At 46.4% G+C, this 13,925-nt stretch overlaps 1 protein-coding gene across 2 annotated transcripts in view; it reads right to left on the bottom strand.

Moving 5' to 3' along the window:
- The window catches only part of PLXNA4 (plexin A4), a 451,641-nt gene that overhangs the window by 401,769 nt on the left and 35,947 nt on the right, over window positions 1-13,925 (bottom strand). For both annotated transcript variants that reach the window (XM_027702477.1, XM_027702478.1), the window contains exon 3: window positions 2,062-2,244. In XM_027702477.1, coding sequence (XP_027558278.1) covers window positions 2,062-2,244 — 183 coding nt within the window. The remainder of the gene's footprint in view (window positions 1-2,061; window positions 2,245-13,925) is intronic.

Genomic DNA, 13,925 nt, shown 5'->3' with positions numbered 1-13,925 from the left:
AGGAGCACTGGGGGAGGACAATATGTAGAGGAGAGTCAATAATTGTGCAAGTCATAGCAAGGATAGGGCTGAACCTGCAGGAACTAAATGTTTCCAGGAGTCTGGATCTAGTGGTCCAAAATAACACCACACGTTCAGGGGAGCCCCATTTTGCTTTGTGTTCTGCCTCTCTGGTGGAGATTTACTCATCCAAGAAAAGGTCCCAGCCCAAGGCTCCAGCCCTGCTCCAACTCATGCACCCACAGCAGTAACAACCACAGGCAGAATATTCAGCACATGAGGAAAAAGCTTCATTTCATTCCCTTTCTCAAATTACATCAGCCACCTCAGCTCCCCTCTTCTCATTCTTTACCCTATAAGGCTGTCCCTGCTCCCCACCACACTCCTTAAAGCACGGAAAGCTTTCTCTCCTATTTTCCCCTATTAAAAAGGAATCAGATCTTAGATTCTGCAATGTGACCAGCAAAGGCAAAGAGAGCTGTGGTTGAGTTTGCTTCTCCTGGAGCCAAAGGAAAAACCAAAAGCTTGGGAGTGCAGGGAGGCAGCAGTCATTAACTGTTAAGGTCTTTTGGATATTTACGATTCAGGCCTCAGCCACCCCATTTCCCCCCCACAAGAGACTGACTGGAGAACTGAACAGTTTATTGTGATATCACAGATGACAGGGAAGCAAAACCTAATTAGTTGCGGAGGAGATTATTTTTATTATGACCATTTAAAAAAACAATTTGGCTCCTTTTCCACGTGCCTGAATAAAAAAAAAAAACTACAAACCAACATATTCTCTTTTCAAAAGCACAAGCAGCCTTTCCTCTGTTGAACAAAGCCAGAGACATTTGCCAGTGGGCAGGATCCCATCCCCCTTGCAGCCCTTCCTCAACATGGGGAAAATGCCACCTGAATTTACAACCCTGGTTTTCTTTTCAAGTGGGGAAACAGGTACAGGAATAAAACCAGAGATTTTGGACATTCCTTAAGCATCCATGAGCAAGCAACTCCCTTCCTTCCCCTTGTCCTCTCTGCCCATCCTCTGCACAAGACACAGTGGGTCACCTTCTCAAAGCAGCTTCCTTCCCCCAGCTTGGAAGTCTTTACTTGCAAAAGGGATTCAAAGAGAGAACAACACCCAACACAACCCCCAAGGCTCTGCCCAACCTCCCTTCCCAGCCTCTCACCATTATCACGGCAAAGCCACACAGTCTCCTTGCACATACAATATTTTACAACCCTCCTGGGCTGAGCTTTCAGACAAACATTGTCAGACTGGCACAAAGAGGTTCAAATGGAGGCAAGGTCCATCATTAGCATGAGAAGGTCACTTTTAACACCTCTTCTTCCCTTGAGAAAACCATAGGTAGATGATTTCACCTCTCAAGCCTCTCTTTTATTGCCTTACACAGCAAACTGCAGAGCTACTGCCATGCAAAGGGCATATTTCTAGTGAGAACACACAGGGAGGAACATAAATACACTCTTTATTGTATTTGAGATTATGTGGCGTCAACCATAAACATAAAAGCTCATTATCCTTCAAGACACAGCTTTCTTTTGATGAAAACACTCTTCCTTCAGCACAAGCACCAGGCCTGACACAAACAGAGCAACCACTAATCCCATGCTGGACTTGTGGTGAAATCACAGCCCAGTCACACTGAAAGATCTGCAGAGCATGAATCCCATTGCTTAAGCTTCAGCCACAATCAGTTTTCCTCCAGCATGCACAGATACCCTGTGACCAACTGCTTAATTAGAGATGGTCTGAGCACAGACAATTCTGCTGGACGTGAATTACATCAAGTCTGTCTGTGACTGGAAGTGCGGTTTGACTTCAGAAATGTTCATTTTCTGATGAGCAACAATTTGGAAGAAGGATTTTTATCCTTATCTCAGATTCTCTTTATCCCTCAAGGGCGAAACACGTTTTTTTGCCAACTAAAAACATTTTTTTAACCTCAAAACAGGAAAACCTTAGCATAAAAACTGTTCTCACACTCAATGCAACGCAGCAAATCTCCTCAAGAACATGAAAATCTGGAGTTAGAGGACCACATCAGGTCTTACCTTTTTGAGCTTCCCACTCTTGGTGCCCACAAAAGCCAGGGAGTGGTTCTTGTAGACGTAGGCAATCACGGATGTCATCCTGTCTCCGTCCTCAGTGAAAATGGGGAGCCCTCTCACCATGGATGATACTCCCAAGGGGGCATTCATGTCCAGGCCACAGAAATTGTCATCGATTGTTAACAGCTGCAAACAAAAAGAAAGAGGGTGTAAACAAGTGAAGTCACCCATTCTTTAGCCATTTGGGAAGTGTCCACCCGTTGCATAACAGGTCTGTAATTTAAGCAAGCTGACAAACCCCCGAGGACTGGAGAAACAGAGAGGTGGAAAAAAATTTGTCCAAAGTTGTGTGATGAGTTACAGGCAGAAGGAAAACTGGAAACTTGGTTGTCTTGAATGACAGCCCAGCAGGATACATTACTTTAAGCCTTTTTCCTACTGCTTTACCAGTCAGTTCAACCAGTCAAGACCCAGCAGTCAAAGACAAAATCTGCTGAAAATGCCTTAAACATATCTAGTTCTGTCAAAAAAAATTATGCACGTTATTCCCATGGGATCCAGAATAAGAACCACTGAGCTAAATCTGCCCTGGCAAATAAAAGAGACCCTGACCTGCCCTCTGGGCCCGAGACCCGATATAATAATCACATCTATGAGATCTAAATAATCTTCCCAATTCCAAACTCTGTAGGATTGCTCATGCTACATCTTGGACATTACAGTCCTCCAAGGCATGTCCAGGAATTGTCTGGGAGAGAGATGGTCAGCCCAGGCCAAATCTGCAGTAGGGGCCACCGTAAGAACTAAACTCTATAAACTTAGAGCCCCTTCCAGTACCTAAAGGGGCTCTTTAGAGCTGGAGAGGGATTTTGGACAAGGGTGAATGGCTTCAAACTGACAGAGAGGAAGGTTAGATTGGATATTAGGAAGAAATTCTTCCCTGTGAGGGTGGTGAGGCCCTGGCATAGGTTGCCCAGAGAAGCTGTGGCTGCCCCATCCCTGGAAGTGTCCAAGGCCAGATTGGAGCAACCTGGGATTGTGGAAGGTGTCCCTGCTCATGGCAGGGAATGGAATGAGATGGTCTTTAAGGTCCCTTCCAGCCCAAACCATTCTATGTTTCTATGATTATCCATCTTACAGGGATACTGCAATTCACTCAAGTTCTTTGGAGAGGAGGGAAGGTTTCATAGTTATTAGGGAAGCTTTCCAGCATTTTTTGGAGATACCCATGAACTCCCAACAACCAGAGGAGAGCCTCTGTTTATTAATGCTGCTGCCTAAGCTCTAATTTAACCTGTTGCATTTGAACTCCACAGGATTGTCATCAGGCGGATGCTCCACTGGGATCCTCCCACATGAATGCATGTGGTGTCTGGATATTTCTGAGGGTGTTTCCTTGGGCTTCAGGGAATTACAGAAGCACAGCAGCAGTGTGGTACAGACACCTCTTTTACCTTAAGGCACCACCAAAGTAGGTTAAGCTAATCCAAGTTACACATCTCCACAGAACAAGTCAAATAAAGCTGAAGCCCCAAAAATCCCAGCACTCAACTGCCAAAGCAGTTGGACTTTATTAACTTCTCTGGGATCACTCACAGATCTGAAGTTAAGCATCCACTTAAAATGTTTTGGTGGACTAAGGCCCAGGAGGGCAATAATTGACTATGCAGGTTGTCTAATTTTGATTTAATAAAGGACCATGACAATTTTCTTTGTGTGAGCTCACATCTTCCTGGAAACATGGCTAGAATTTGTGATGTTCCATGCTTGAGTTCACCAGCAGTAAAAGCCTGATAGCTGATTCACTTTATCCTCACCCAGCAATTACAGGCAATAATTACAGATGGTTTTTACTGAGTGGAAGAATAACGTGTCCTAAATGTGTTTATAAATACATAAAACCTATGAGGAATTCGAAGAGCCATTAGTAAGGATCAGCTATCCTGAGCTCTGGCCTGCAAGAGTCATTAGTGTTTGTGGAGACTGCCCTTTCAGAGCTAAAACACCGGCTCAAAGAGCAATTACAGAGCAGATCAGCAGCCTCCACCAGCAGCAGACAGGACGCTGATAGTGCACAATGCCAGCACAAAGTCTAAGATAAATCTGCATCCCAGCTTTGTCACACAGGTCAGGATAGAAATCCATAATCAGCAGAGGAAAGGAGAGATGTCAAGGAAGTAAATACACCTTCCCACAGAGCTGGTTGCAAAAGGACTCCAGATGATCCACACAGCCTAAGTATCTAATAGAAAGATGCATCATACTTGAAAGGCCTCCTAATGTCCTTCCAACTTGAATTGTGCTGTGGATGTAGGATCTGAGAAGAATCCAAGTCTTCAAGTCAGACACAATTTGACCAGAAACTCTTAAGCTCTCAAATTAGCACAATTTGTGTTTCAAGGGTATAATAAAACTGCATAAGTGCTCATTCTAATGGTCTGTCAAGCTGAAAAGAATCATTTCAGACTGAAAGCAAAAAATTCCCAAGTGGCACAAAGAGGGGAAAGGGAAGAAAGTTTTTAAGGAAAACAAGACAGCTTTTCTCCCCACTGAGAGGATGAAAAGCTTAATGGTGCCAGCAGACGCCTTACCTTGGGTGCAGCGTACAAAGCTCCATCTCCAACGAGAGGAAATTACACTGACAAGCAGTGAAATGATATAAATCAAGCAGAGCTGGCACTGTCAGAGGCACTCTCCTTGGAGCAGCTCAGCCTCCCACACGCTTCCCTCCCCGCAGCACAGCCAAAACCAACTACTTCAGCTGAAGCACTTGAGACCAGAAAGGACCCAGGGAATCATCTGGCTGCCTTCCTACATGATCTAGAACCTCCAGTCTCAGGCAGGAGTCTCTAACAGACTCACAAGATATAGAGCCAGAGATCCCAGCATCAAGCACAACCACCTGTGGCTGATCTGCAGCTCATCTCCCACCTGTTGAGAATTAATCTAATTGCCCCAGGTTAATTGCTCCTCCATCAGACTGGACCCAACTCCAGCTGAGATCACACCTACCTCTAATGGGGCTGATATTATGGTTTTCCCCTATATAGACACAAAATTAATTTAAGCCTATTTATTTAATCCTATTTCCCTGATATTATTTACAGAAGGGCACATCCTTATAGGAAGGACTTACAAAGAAATACTGGCACAGATTTTTGGTAGAGTCTGTATCAAAAGGACAAGAGGTGATGTCTTTAAGCTAAAAGAAGGTAGAGTCACAGTAGATATAAAGAAGAAATTGCTTATGATGAGGGTGGGGAGGTCCAGGCACAGGTTGCCCAGAAAACTTATAGCTGCTCCTGGATCCTTGGAAGTGTTCAAGGCCAGGTTAGACGGGGCTTGGAGCAACCTGGGATAGGGAAGGTGTCCCTGCCCATGGCAGGGGAATTGCACTTGGTCATCTTTAAGGTCACTTTCAACTCAAATCATTCCAGGATTCCATGTCCACTCACGTGCTGCTGGGTGGGTGCCAGAGCAGCAACCCCAGAGCTGCGGTTTGCCATGTGGACAGCCCTCCCCCAGGAACAGGAGCGAGGCCAGCGAGCCACACGCCACATGAAAACTATTTTCATTTAACGTATTTGGGTTATTTCCTCTGGGGATCATCTGCCAAAAAAACGCCAGCAAGCAAAACCCTACAAATAAACACCACCCGGCTTCTGCACAGCTGTGGCTCTCAGCTGCACACAGGCCTTTGTAAAGACAGAAACACAGTCATCTTCTGCAGCAAAGAGAAACACGTAAGGAAGTTTGGATTTATGATGAAAGGGTCAGGAGTTGCAAGCACAGGTTTATTTTCAATTCCAGACACTCCTAGCAGCAATATAAAGTAGCCACGTTAAACTCTCTGGAGCTTCTCTGCTTGGCAATTTTGCGTTAACGACTTTCCAGAATGAAAGAGGAGGTGAGGACATGAATTCACTCTGCTTCTAATGCTGCCGCCACACCGGCTGGGATAGCAGGGAGAGGCAAAGGGAAGGTCTAAAGAGGTGGGAATAACATCAGCAATTCTGGCATCCTGAGCAGTTAAAATCTAACCCAGAAAGTCACGACACACTCAGCAGGTAACTGGGAAGGAATTGTAGGCTCGTGGTTGGGATGCTGGACTGGAATCAATCAGTTCATCATCCTACACCAAACTCCCACCTGCAAAAGAGGGAATATTACTCACCACCCCTCTGCCCCAGGAAAGCTGCTAAACACAGGCTTATAAGGTGTTCTAACTATCTGAAATATCCTCATCTCGGACTGATTGGCAGCTCCCAGGGTAAAAATGCCCTCACAAGCCCCACCAGCTGCCTCTCCATCCTGGGCTGAAGGGAAGGGGGACCAGCTGGTGGGAGGCTGGGGTCTGCTCCTGCCACCACTCCCTGTGTCAGCAACGAGGGGGTTCATCTGCAGCCGTGACACCACGGCCAAGTGTCACATTCACCAGTGAAAAAGGAAGGATGTGCAAAAGAATGGGCCTGATTTCCAGGAGGGTTCTGGCAGGCCTTTGCCTCATCCAGGATTAAGCCTATCAAATAAATAATTAAGACATCCAAGCCCTCTTGCAGGGGATGGTTTTACGAGGCTGGTTCTGGCTCAGTCTCTGAGGGATTTGCTGAGTCCCCAAAACCCCCTAATTCAGCAGAAGGGTTAGAGATTTGATTACAGCACCTCCTTCCCTGTCCTCATCTGATTCCCCAGCAGGAGTGAGCTCCTTGGCGTTGCTGAAGTGACTGAAGCACCAGGTATCAGGGGGCCAGTGCAGACAGTGCTCATAATACATCAATTGTCCCTTAAACATCTGCTTTAGCCATTGGCCTCTGAAACAGCCCCTGATAATCAAACACAGCCTAATCCATATTTGGGGAACAGCCTCAATAAGGGATTAGCCACCCCTCATTCCTCCTTGCTTGCGCTCTGGAGAAATCTTCCTCCTGGATCAAAGCATCTTTTTCCAGATCTCTCAGCAGGCTCCAAAGCAATTGCACAGACTCACTGGGGATAAAGGCTGTCCCAATGGCCAAGCCTTTGATTTACAGCTAATACCTAACAGCCCTGTCTTCATAAGGTGGCAGGTACTTGGCTTCTCACTCCTGTTATCTCAGGCTTGGCCACGGCAAAGGACGGAGGGAACACATACATTAGGGGCTGTCTGTGCTGCCAGCAGGGCCAGGGAGCCAACAGAAATAAGAAATCAACAGGAACACACATTTCAATCTTTGCAAGGAGATATCCAAGGTCTTTTCCATCATCTGACTGCAAGATCTCCTTTCCTTCCGACAGCAAGGACCAAGTGAGGGTGAGGGTGGGCATGTGTCCACTCAACAGGGTATTTAAAAATCTAGACAGATGGAAGCCCTAGGAAAATCTCTCACCAGGAACTTCGTGGTACCTGAAGAGAGACAAGCTGGGAAATTTAGTGTCTAGATCACCTGGTGCAGGGGTCAACCATAAATCCTTATGCAGTGGAGCTGGAAATGAGGGAAACCATCTCCCACAAACCACAGGTCTTTAAATTCCAACAGCAGCAGGATGGTACCCAAGACTTGTGCTTCTCCTGTTTGCCTGGGCATGTCCTCTTGATGGTTTCAGCATGGTGAACTTCTGGTTAAATGCTGGTTTGCCCTGCCCATGGTATCAGGACTTGGCATTCCTGAAGCTGGATTGACCCTGCCTCTGACCTCCTGCAGTATCTCTGCTTCTGGCCATGCTGCATCCCAGTGTCTCCTCTGACTCCTGTGAAATCAGTGGATTTTGGTTCACGTCCCTTCTCCCCCGATCTGTGCTGTGAACTCCAGCAGAACCATCGCTTTTCAGCCCGTTAGCTGTGTTGAGCTGTGAAGTCCTCGTGCAGGATGGACAGAGCCCCTCTGACTTTCACCTCATGCCTCATAATTCCCATAATTTGACGCCTGTTACTGCCCTCCGCATCCCATGCATTCCTAACAGTGGGTCAGGAAAAGGCTGTGGACTTTTGCCATCTGCAGTTCAAAATTTTGTGCACAAAGAGATGGCCACTGACCAAAGACAGCACAGATCACCAACCAACCCACTCTTCAGTGGTTGGCCTGCAGTCTAATGACATCCAAAAATACCCGGCACCATTTCCCCAGGGTGCTCTGTGATATAACAGAAGCTGGATAAAGAGCCAGCATTTGGAAATACATTATAATTGCACTCTGCTTTTCACTTGTGCACCCACAGCAGTGGTTACTGTGCAATTACATGTCACCATATACAAATGACAGTGCAGTTACAGTAACTTTCCCAATTATAGGGAAATTGCACCCACCGTGCTAAGAGGCTTTCATTCGAACACAATTCAGGAACGCAAGAACAGAGGGGAAAGTTACTCAAATTGACTAGAACTGGTGCAGTCCTTTGGTTTTTAGGTCTGTAGTTTAAGTATCAGTTCAAGGACTGGTGTCAAGTTTCCAGAGTGCTGCAGAATCTTAATGTAGTACAGACTTTTTATGCCTGTATTTATGTCCCTGCTATGCTGTGAGCGTAAGACTTCCCAACAGTCTATAGCAGGCACCTCCACGTCGTAAAATTTGCAATTTCCTGAAGAGCAGGCTGCCTTTTTACAGAGACCAACAGGTTTCTTTAGTCTTCAGACCTCTAGCTTAGCAGAGCTGGGTGATTATTAGTAATTGTGTATAAAAGTAATTGTGCTATAAATTTAACATCCTCTAAGTCACAGCTTGCTGAATGATTACAGTGCCAAAAGATGTGTATAAGGTAAATCCATTAGTGAGCCCCTACAAATTTTCTAGACCCCAATATTATGATCTTAAAACAATTCTGGCATTCAGTTTGCTTTTCTCATTTCTTGCTTCAGACCTCGGAGATCCAGACCCCAGATTTTAGCATCTGCTGATTCAGTCACAGCCACGGAGCTGCAACTGCCAAGACTTTTCAGCCCATGGATTATTCTCCAACTCTGGTTCCCACTTTTCCCAGAAATGTTGCCTGGGACTGGTCAGCAGCAGCATTTCTGCTCTGGAAGCAGCACTGGCTTATTATGGAACTCTGAGCAACATGGTCCAGTGAAAGGTGTCCCTGCCTATGGAAGGGAGGTTGGAACTATATGATTTTTAAGGTCCTCTCCAACCCAAGCCATTCTAGGTTTCTGTGATCAGAGGGAAATAGTTCATGCCCCCATGCTGGAAAGTCCACGACTGACTATCCAGAGAAGCACATCGTGGATATCAAGTGTGAAACACCTTCTTCAGAAGAACCACCTACTCCCTTCTTGGTCACCTTCAGAGAAGACAATCCTACCACCACAAATGAAGAGGTAATTAAGGATCCAGCCTGAAAGACCAGTAGGTTAATGAGTCTCTGTTTCTGACTGATACCAGCTACATCAGATCCCTCAGGTCTGGTGTCAACTTCACCTCCAAGTTTCTCCAGGAGAAACACTCTCACTAAGTCAAGATAAACAGGGCACAGTGCAGAACTGACTTGGATTCCTGTCAATATCTTTCAGGGGGATATTTGCACTCCCTGTGTTTGGATAATGTAATTTAAGTGATATTTCAAGTGCCTTAATTAGACCCCAAGGGTCTGATGCAGGCAGGGAAGAGGGACAGTATCTTCAACAGCAATGCAAAGTCAGACTAAGACAGTACAAACACTCTCATTCATGGAGTTCTTCCCATCCCACATCCCAAACACCATCACTGTGTCAGCCAAATCTCCCTTTTGTGTATTGTATTTCTACCCCTTCAAAACATTTCCAGCATCACCATAATTCCAAATCTCAGCATCAGCATCCCAACCCTTGCAGGTGGGGTGAAAATCAGATCCCAAAGGTCACTGAAATTCATCCTGTCACAGATGGCAACTGTACCTACAAACAAGGAGGATGGACATGGCCTGAAGAGCAGCAACTCTGACTGCAAAAGGTGTAAAAGGAAGCAGTCCCATAAATATCCCCTTGCTGGCTCAGAGGATCATATGGATGAGGCACTGAAGGATAAACAGAAGAATATAATCTCAGTGGCTTTCAGATTGGTGCTTCAAAAAAATTCACTTAGAATTTTTCACACACACATCCCCCCCCCCCAAAAAAAAGAAAGAGAGATTATTGAGTGTAGAGACTCTGCCTTTGAGATTGCCATGGACTAGTGGGTAAATAAGCATTTAGGGATTTTTCAAAAGGGAAGTATTGATCAAATAAGCTGCTAGAGCTCTTCTGTGAGAACTTATTCCAGCAGCAAAGCTGTGCTACACACCTGAAGCACAGTAGCACTGACTTTTCCTGGTGCTACTGTAGCTGAGATGGGGAGAAAGAGTCCCAGATAGGGGAAACCTTAGGTGAAAAGGGGTTTTTGTGTAAGCAGAGAGACACCTCTGAGAGAAGGTGCTGCATTTAATCCTAAAGGCTGTCACATTTCCCTGATCAGCCAAAGGCTGTCTACATATCAAGTTCCTAGAAACTTCAACTGCAGTGGTGGGAGAGGTGTAAGGAGAGACTGGAGCTCTGTCCTCTGTCAGCTGTGCCCTGTAATCCTGAACATCCTTGCCATAACATGGGTTTCTCTCAGGCATGTCCATCCAATAGAGACCCCTAAAAGAGAGACATTCCCTTCCCCAAGTTACAAACTCTCCTGTCCATCTGCAGATACACTGCAGGGTTCCTCAGGTCCCCACAACAATATCATCACTGCCTGTTGCATGCAATGCTGAAGGGTGCAGGACCCTTCTCCTGCTGACCTGTCCTCCCTTTCACAGTGTGCCTGACCCACTACCTCTATTTATTGGCAGCAAAGAGCTTAAACCAGCATTTCTGGAGCATTTCTGGCGCTCCTCATTCCTGTTCCAGTGACACACACCAGCACCTTGCTGGACAGAGTCCAGCTGCCTCCCCTATGCCGGCACCACCAGCAGTTCTCCACTGAATCACAATTGCTTATAATTATTATTTTGTTACACGGACAAAATCATCATTTGGGCTGCAAAGTGCCACGTGCACCAACAGAGCCGTATAAATGAAACAACATCACTGCTTTGCATGCAAGCAACACCTTCACCCGGAGAGCCCAGAGCCCCTTAAAAGCATTAATTAAACCTCACCGTGGTCCTGCAAAGGTAAGTTAAGTGCTGTAATGAATGGGATGTATGTGCTCTTGAGAGCTTGGCTTGCTCAACAAATAACAGAGATCCAGGGCTGTGCATCTGTATTAGGGAGAAGCAAGACGTGTCTGGGCTTACCATCCCACAGAAAATGAATTTAAAGAAGCCCCGTTATCAGTTTAAACAACAAACCAAAACACTCGAGGTCTGAAGAGAAAAATCTCCCCGATTGCTGCCGCTATCTGGGCAGATCTCGGTACTTGAGGAATTCAGAGCACTTTATATCAGAGTGTAAATTCACTCAAGCCATTAAGCTCGAACTCCTCCCGCATCTGAAAGTGGGATGGTGCAAGTGGGAGGCTGCAGCCAGCCCTTGGAAGCAGGGACAGCATCACAATTACAGCCCTGTGTTTCTTGGCTGGGGATCCCAACCAACAGTCCCAGCCCATCCATGAGTGCTGGGTCATTCCCTCATTAGGAGGAGTAAATTTTTATTATTCCCTTCTGCAAACTCCCTCGCTCTGCCTCTCCCACCTCTCTCCCCTCTCCCCCCTCTCTCCTCGTGTCTAAATACGTGCCTGGCTAATATTGCTTGTTTACAGGATAAATCAGCTGAACAAATCCTATTATATTTTGGAACACTGACAATGACGGGGTAATGACATTGAAACAGGGAAAATACGATGTTGTTCATACTGATCTAATGTCACCCACATGTTCTATCAGCTATGGCAGCTCCAATGCTGCATGGAGGAAACAGAGGTCCCTCTGTCTTTACCTTTTACTTGCATGTCTGTCTGGGTGTCTTGCTTTTCCTAGTTTCAAGTACTTCTTTAAATATTTTAAATATGGAATCACAGAATGGTTTGAGTTGGAAAGGACCTTAAAGCCTGTCTCATTCCACCCTCCTGCCGTGGGCAGGCACAATTTTCACTAGACCAGGTTGCTCCAAGCCCTGTCCAACCTGGCCTTGAACACTTCCAGGGATGGGGCAGCTAATATTATGAGAATCTGCACCATAAAGCAGGAAACATTGGGGCTGCAATGATTACTGGCCCCTAAATTGAAGGAACTGGGGGCTGGTGGCACAAAGGAGATGTTAAGCCCTACGTACTCTGTATTTTTCTGCAGGAGAAAGGTGCAACAAAGATCAGCATTTCAGCAAGACATGTTCATCCCATTACAGGCATTTATCAGTGCAACAAAGCAGAGCTGAAGAGAAGAATGATTTGGAGGTAGATGTGTCCAGGACACCCAGGTCCCCAGCTCCATCCTGAATTTGAACATATATATCCAGCCAGGTCCGTGCTGGCTCTGCAAACACCAAATTTCATCCCAAAGCTGTTGTTATAGTATCCAAAGATCGGGAGAGTGTTAATAAAATGCCTCTGAAACAAACTTAGAGCAAAATACTAACTTCCCAAAGTCATGCAGATGCCAAGCTGGGAGTGTCTGGGGCAGAAATATGGTCAGATGTGATTCAGACATCTCTCTGTGGGTAAAACAGCCTTTCCCATCTCCGGTCTTTAGGACACTGCTTCCAACATCTGTATTATCCTACCTGGTACAACGGGGACCCATCCATGGAATTTGGGTAAGTAGAGAAACATGAATAGTTCAGGGAGAAAAAAGAAAAGTCTTCCATGTTTCCCAGAATATAAATAAATAGCCATGCCCATCAGATCATTCCCAAAGGCTAAATATCTTTGCTGATTCCCCAAGCTCTAGGAGAGACCCTGCCCTGTGTTTCACCCCGACAGCTACACTTGCATCAGGCAAGGGAAAAGGGGTCTGCAGAGGATTTATCCCAGAAAGCAGTGCTGGATCCAGCACCCCCCGGCCCCCTCCTCAACAGAAAGGGCATTGTCCAAACTCCCACACTCGGCTGTCCCCGCTCCGGAGGTGCTTTAAATAGCATCATGCTCACCAAGGGAGCTGGAGTTACTTTGCTTCTGGCTCTTCCAGGACATCTGGAGTTTGCTTCTGCCTTTTTTTTTTTTGTTTTTTTTGTTGTGGTTTTTTTTAAAAAAAAACCCTCTTGCACAAGCGTTCCCCTTGACCTGCAAGGCAACCTCCTGGAGAGGCAACATGAGGTCAGGTTTGCGGAGTCGCTGATCTCCTGGCCTGGAAGGAGAACGAGAGGAGAACATATGGAGCCCTCCAAAAATGCAAAGCTGAGCCACAGGCGACCGCAGGGCTCGACCACAGAAGAAAACAGCCTGGGCTGCTGGCAGGGGAAGCAGCAAAGATCAGTTCCCAGAAACGAAATCTGATTGTCCACGTGGCAAAAGCACAGTGGTGGAGAAGCTGGCACCAACTGGCAGCGGTGGAGAAGTTGGCACCTTGCTCACCTGCAGGCTGAGGGACCACCAGGACCTGGGGGTGACGCTGAGGGATGCTGAGCTGCTCAGGCAGAGCCAACGTGGTGCAGGGATGGGAATGGTGGTGGGGGAGGGAGCTGAGCCTGGAATATCTCAGACACAACAGCGACTCCCCCGCCCTGGGTCCTGCTCTGCCCTCAATGAGCATTCTGTGTGAGCAGGGTCACCCAGACATGAGGAGAACAGCTCTGTGAGAGGGTTTGGCACCCGGCCACTTAAAGGCACAGAGTTGCCTCCTGCTTTATGCTTAGGACCTAAATAATTAGTTTCGAGAAGGAGGTTTTTTCCAGTGTGTGTGTATTTTTGTTCCAAATGAATGTGTATTTCCCCCCCCCAAGGACAATGAGGATCTTGGAAGGAGAGGTTTCAAGATGGGGGTGGGGGATGATAAGAGGGTAATTAATTACTGCCAGC

The sequence above is a fragment of the Neopelma chrysocephalum genome, unplaced genomic scaffold (genome assembly GCF_003984885.1).
Source record: "Neopelma chrysocephalum unplaced genomic scaffold, ASM398488v2 Primary Assembly neopelma1_187, whole genome shotgun sequence".
In the NCBI taxonomy this organism is placed as follows: domain Eukaryota; kingdom Metazoa; phylum Chordata; class Aves; order Passeriformes; family Pipridae; genus Neopelma; species Neopelma chrysocephalum.
The sequence above is the reverse complement of the archived record's forward strand: the minus strand, read 5'-3'. Positions and strand labels throughout refer to the sequence as shown.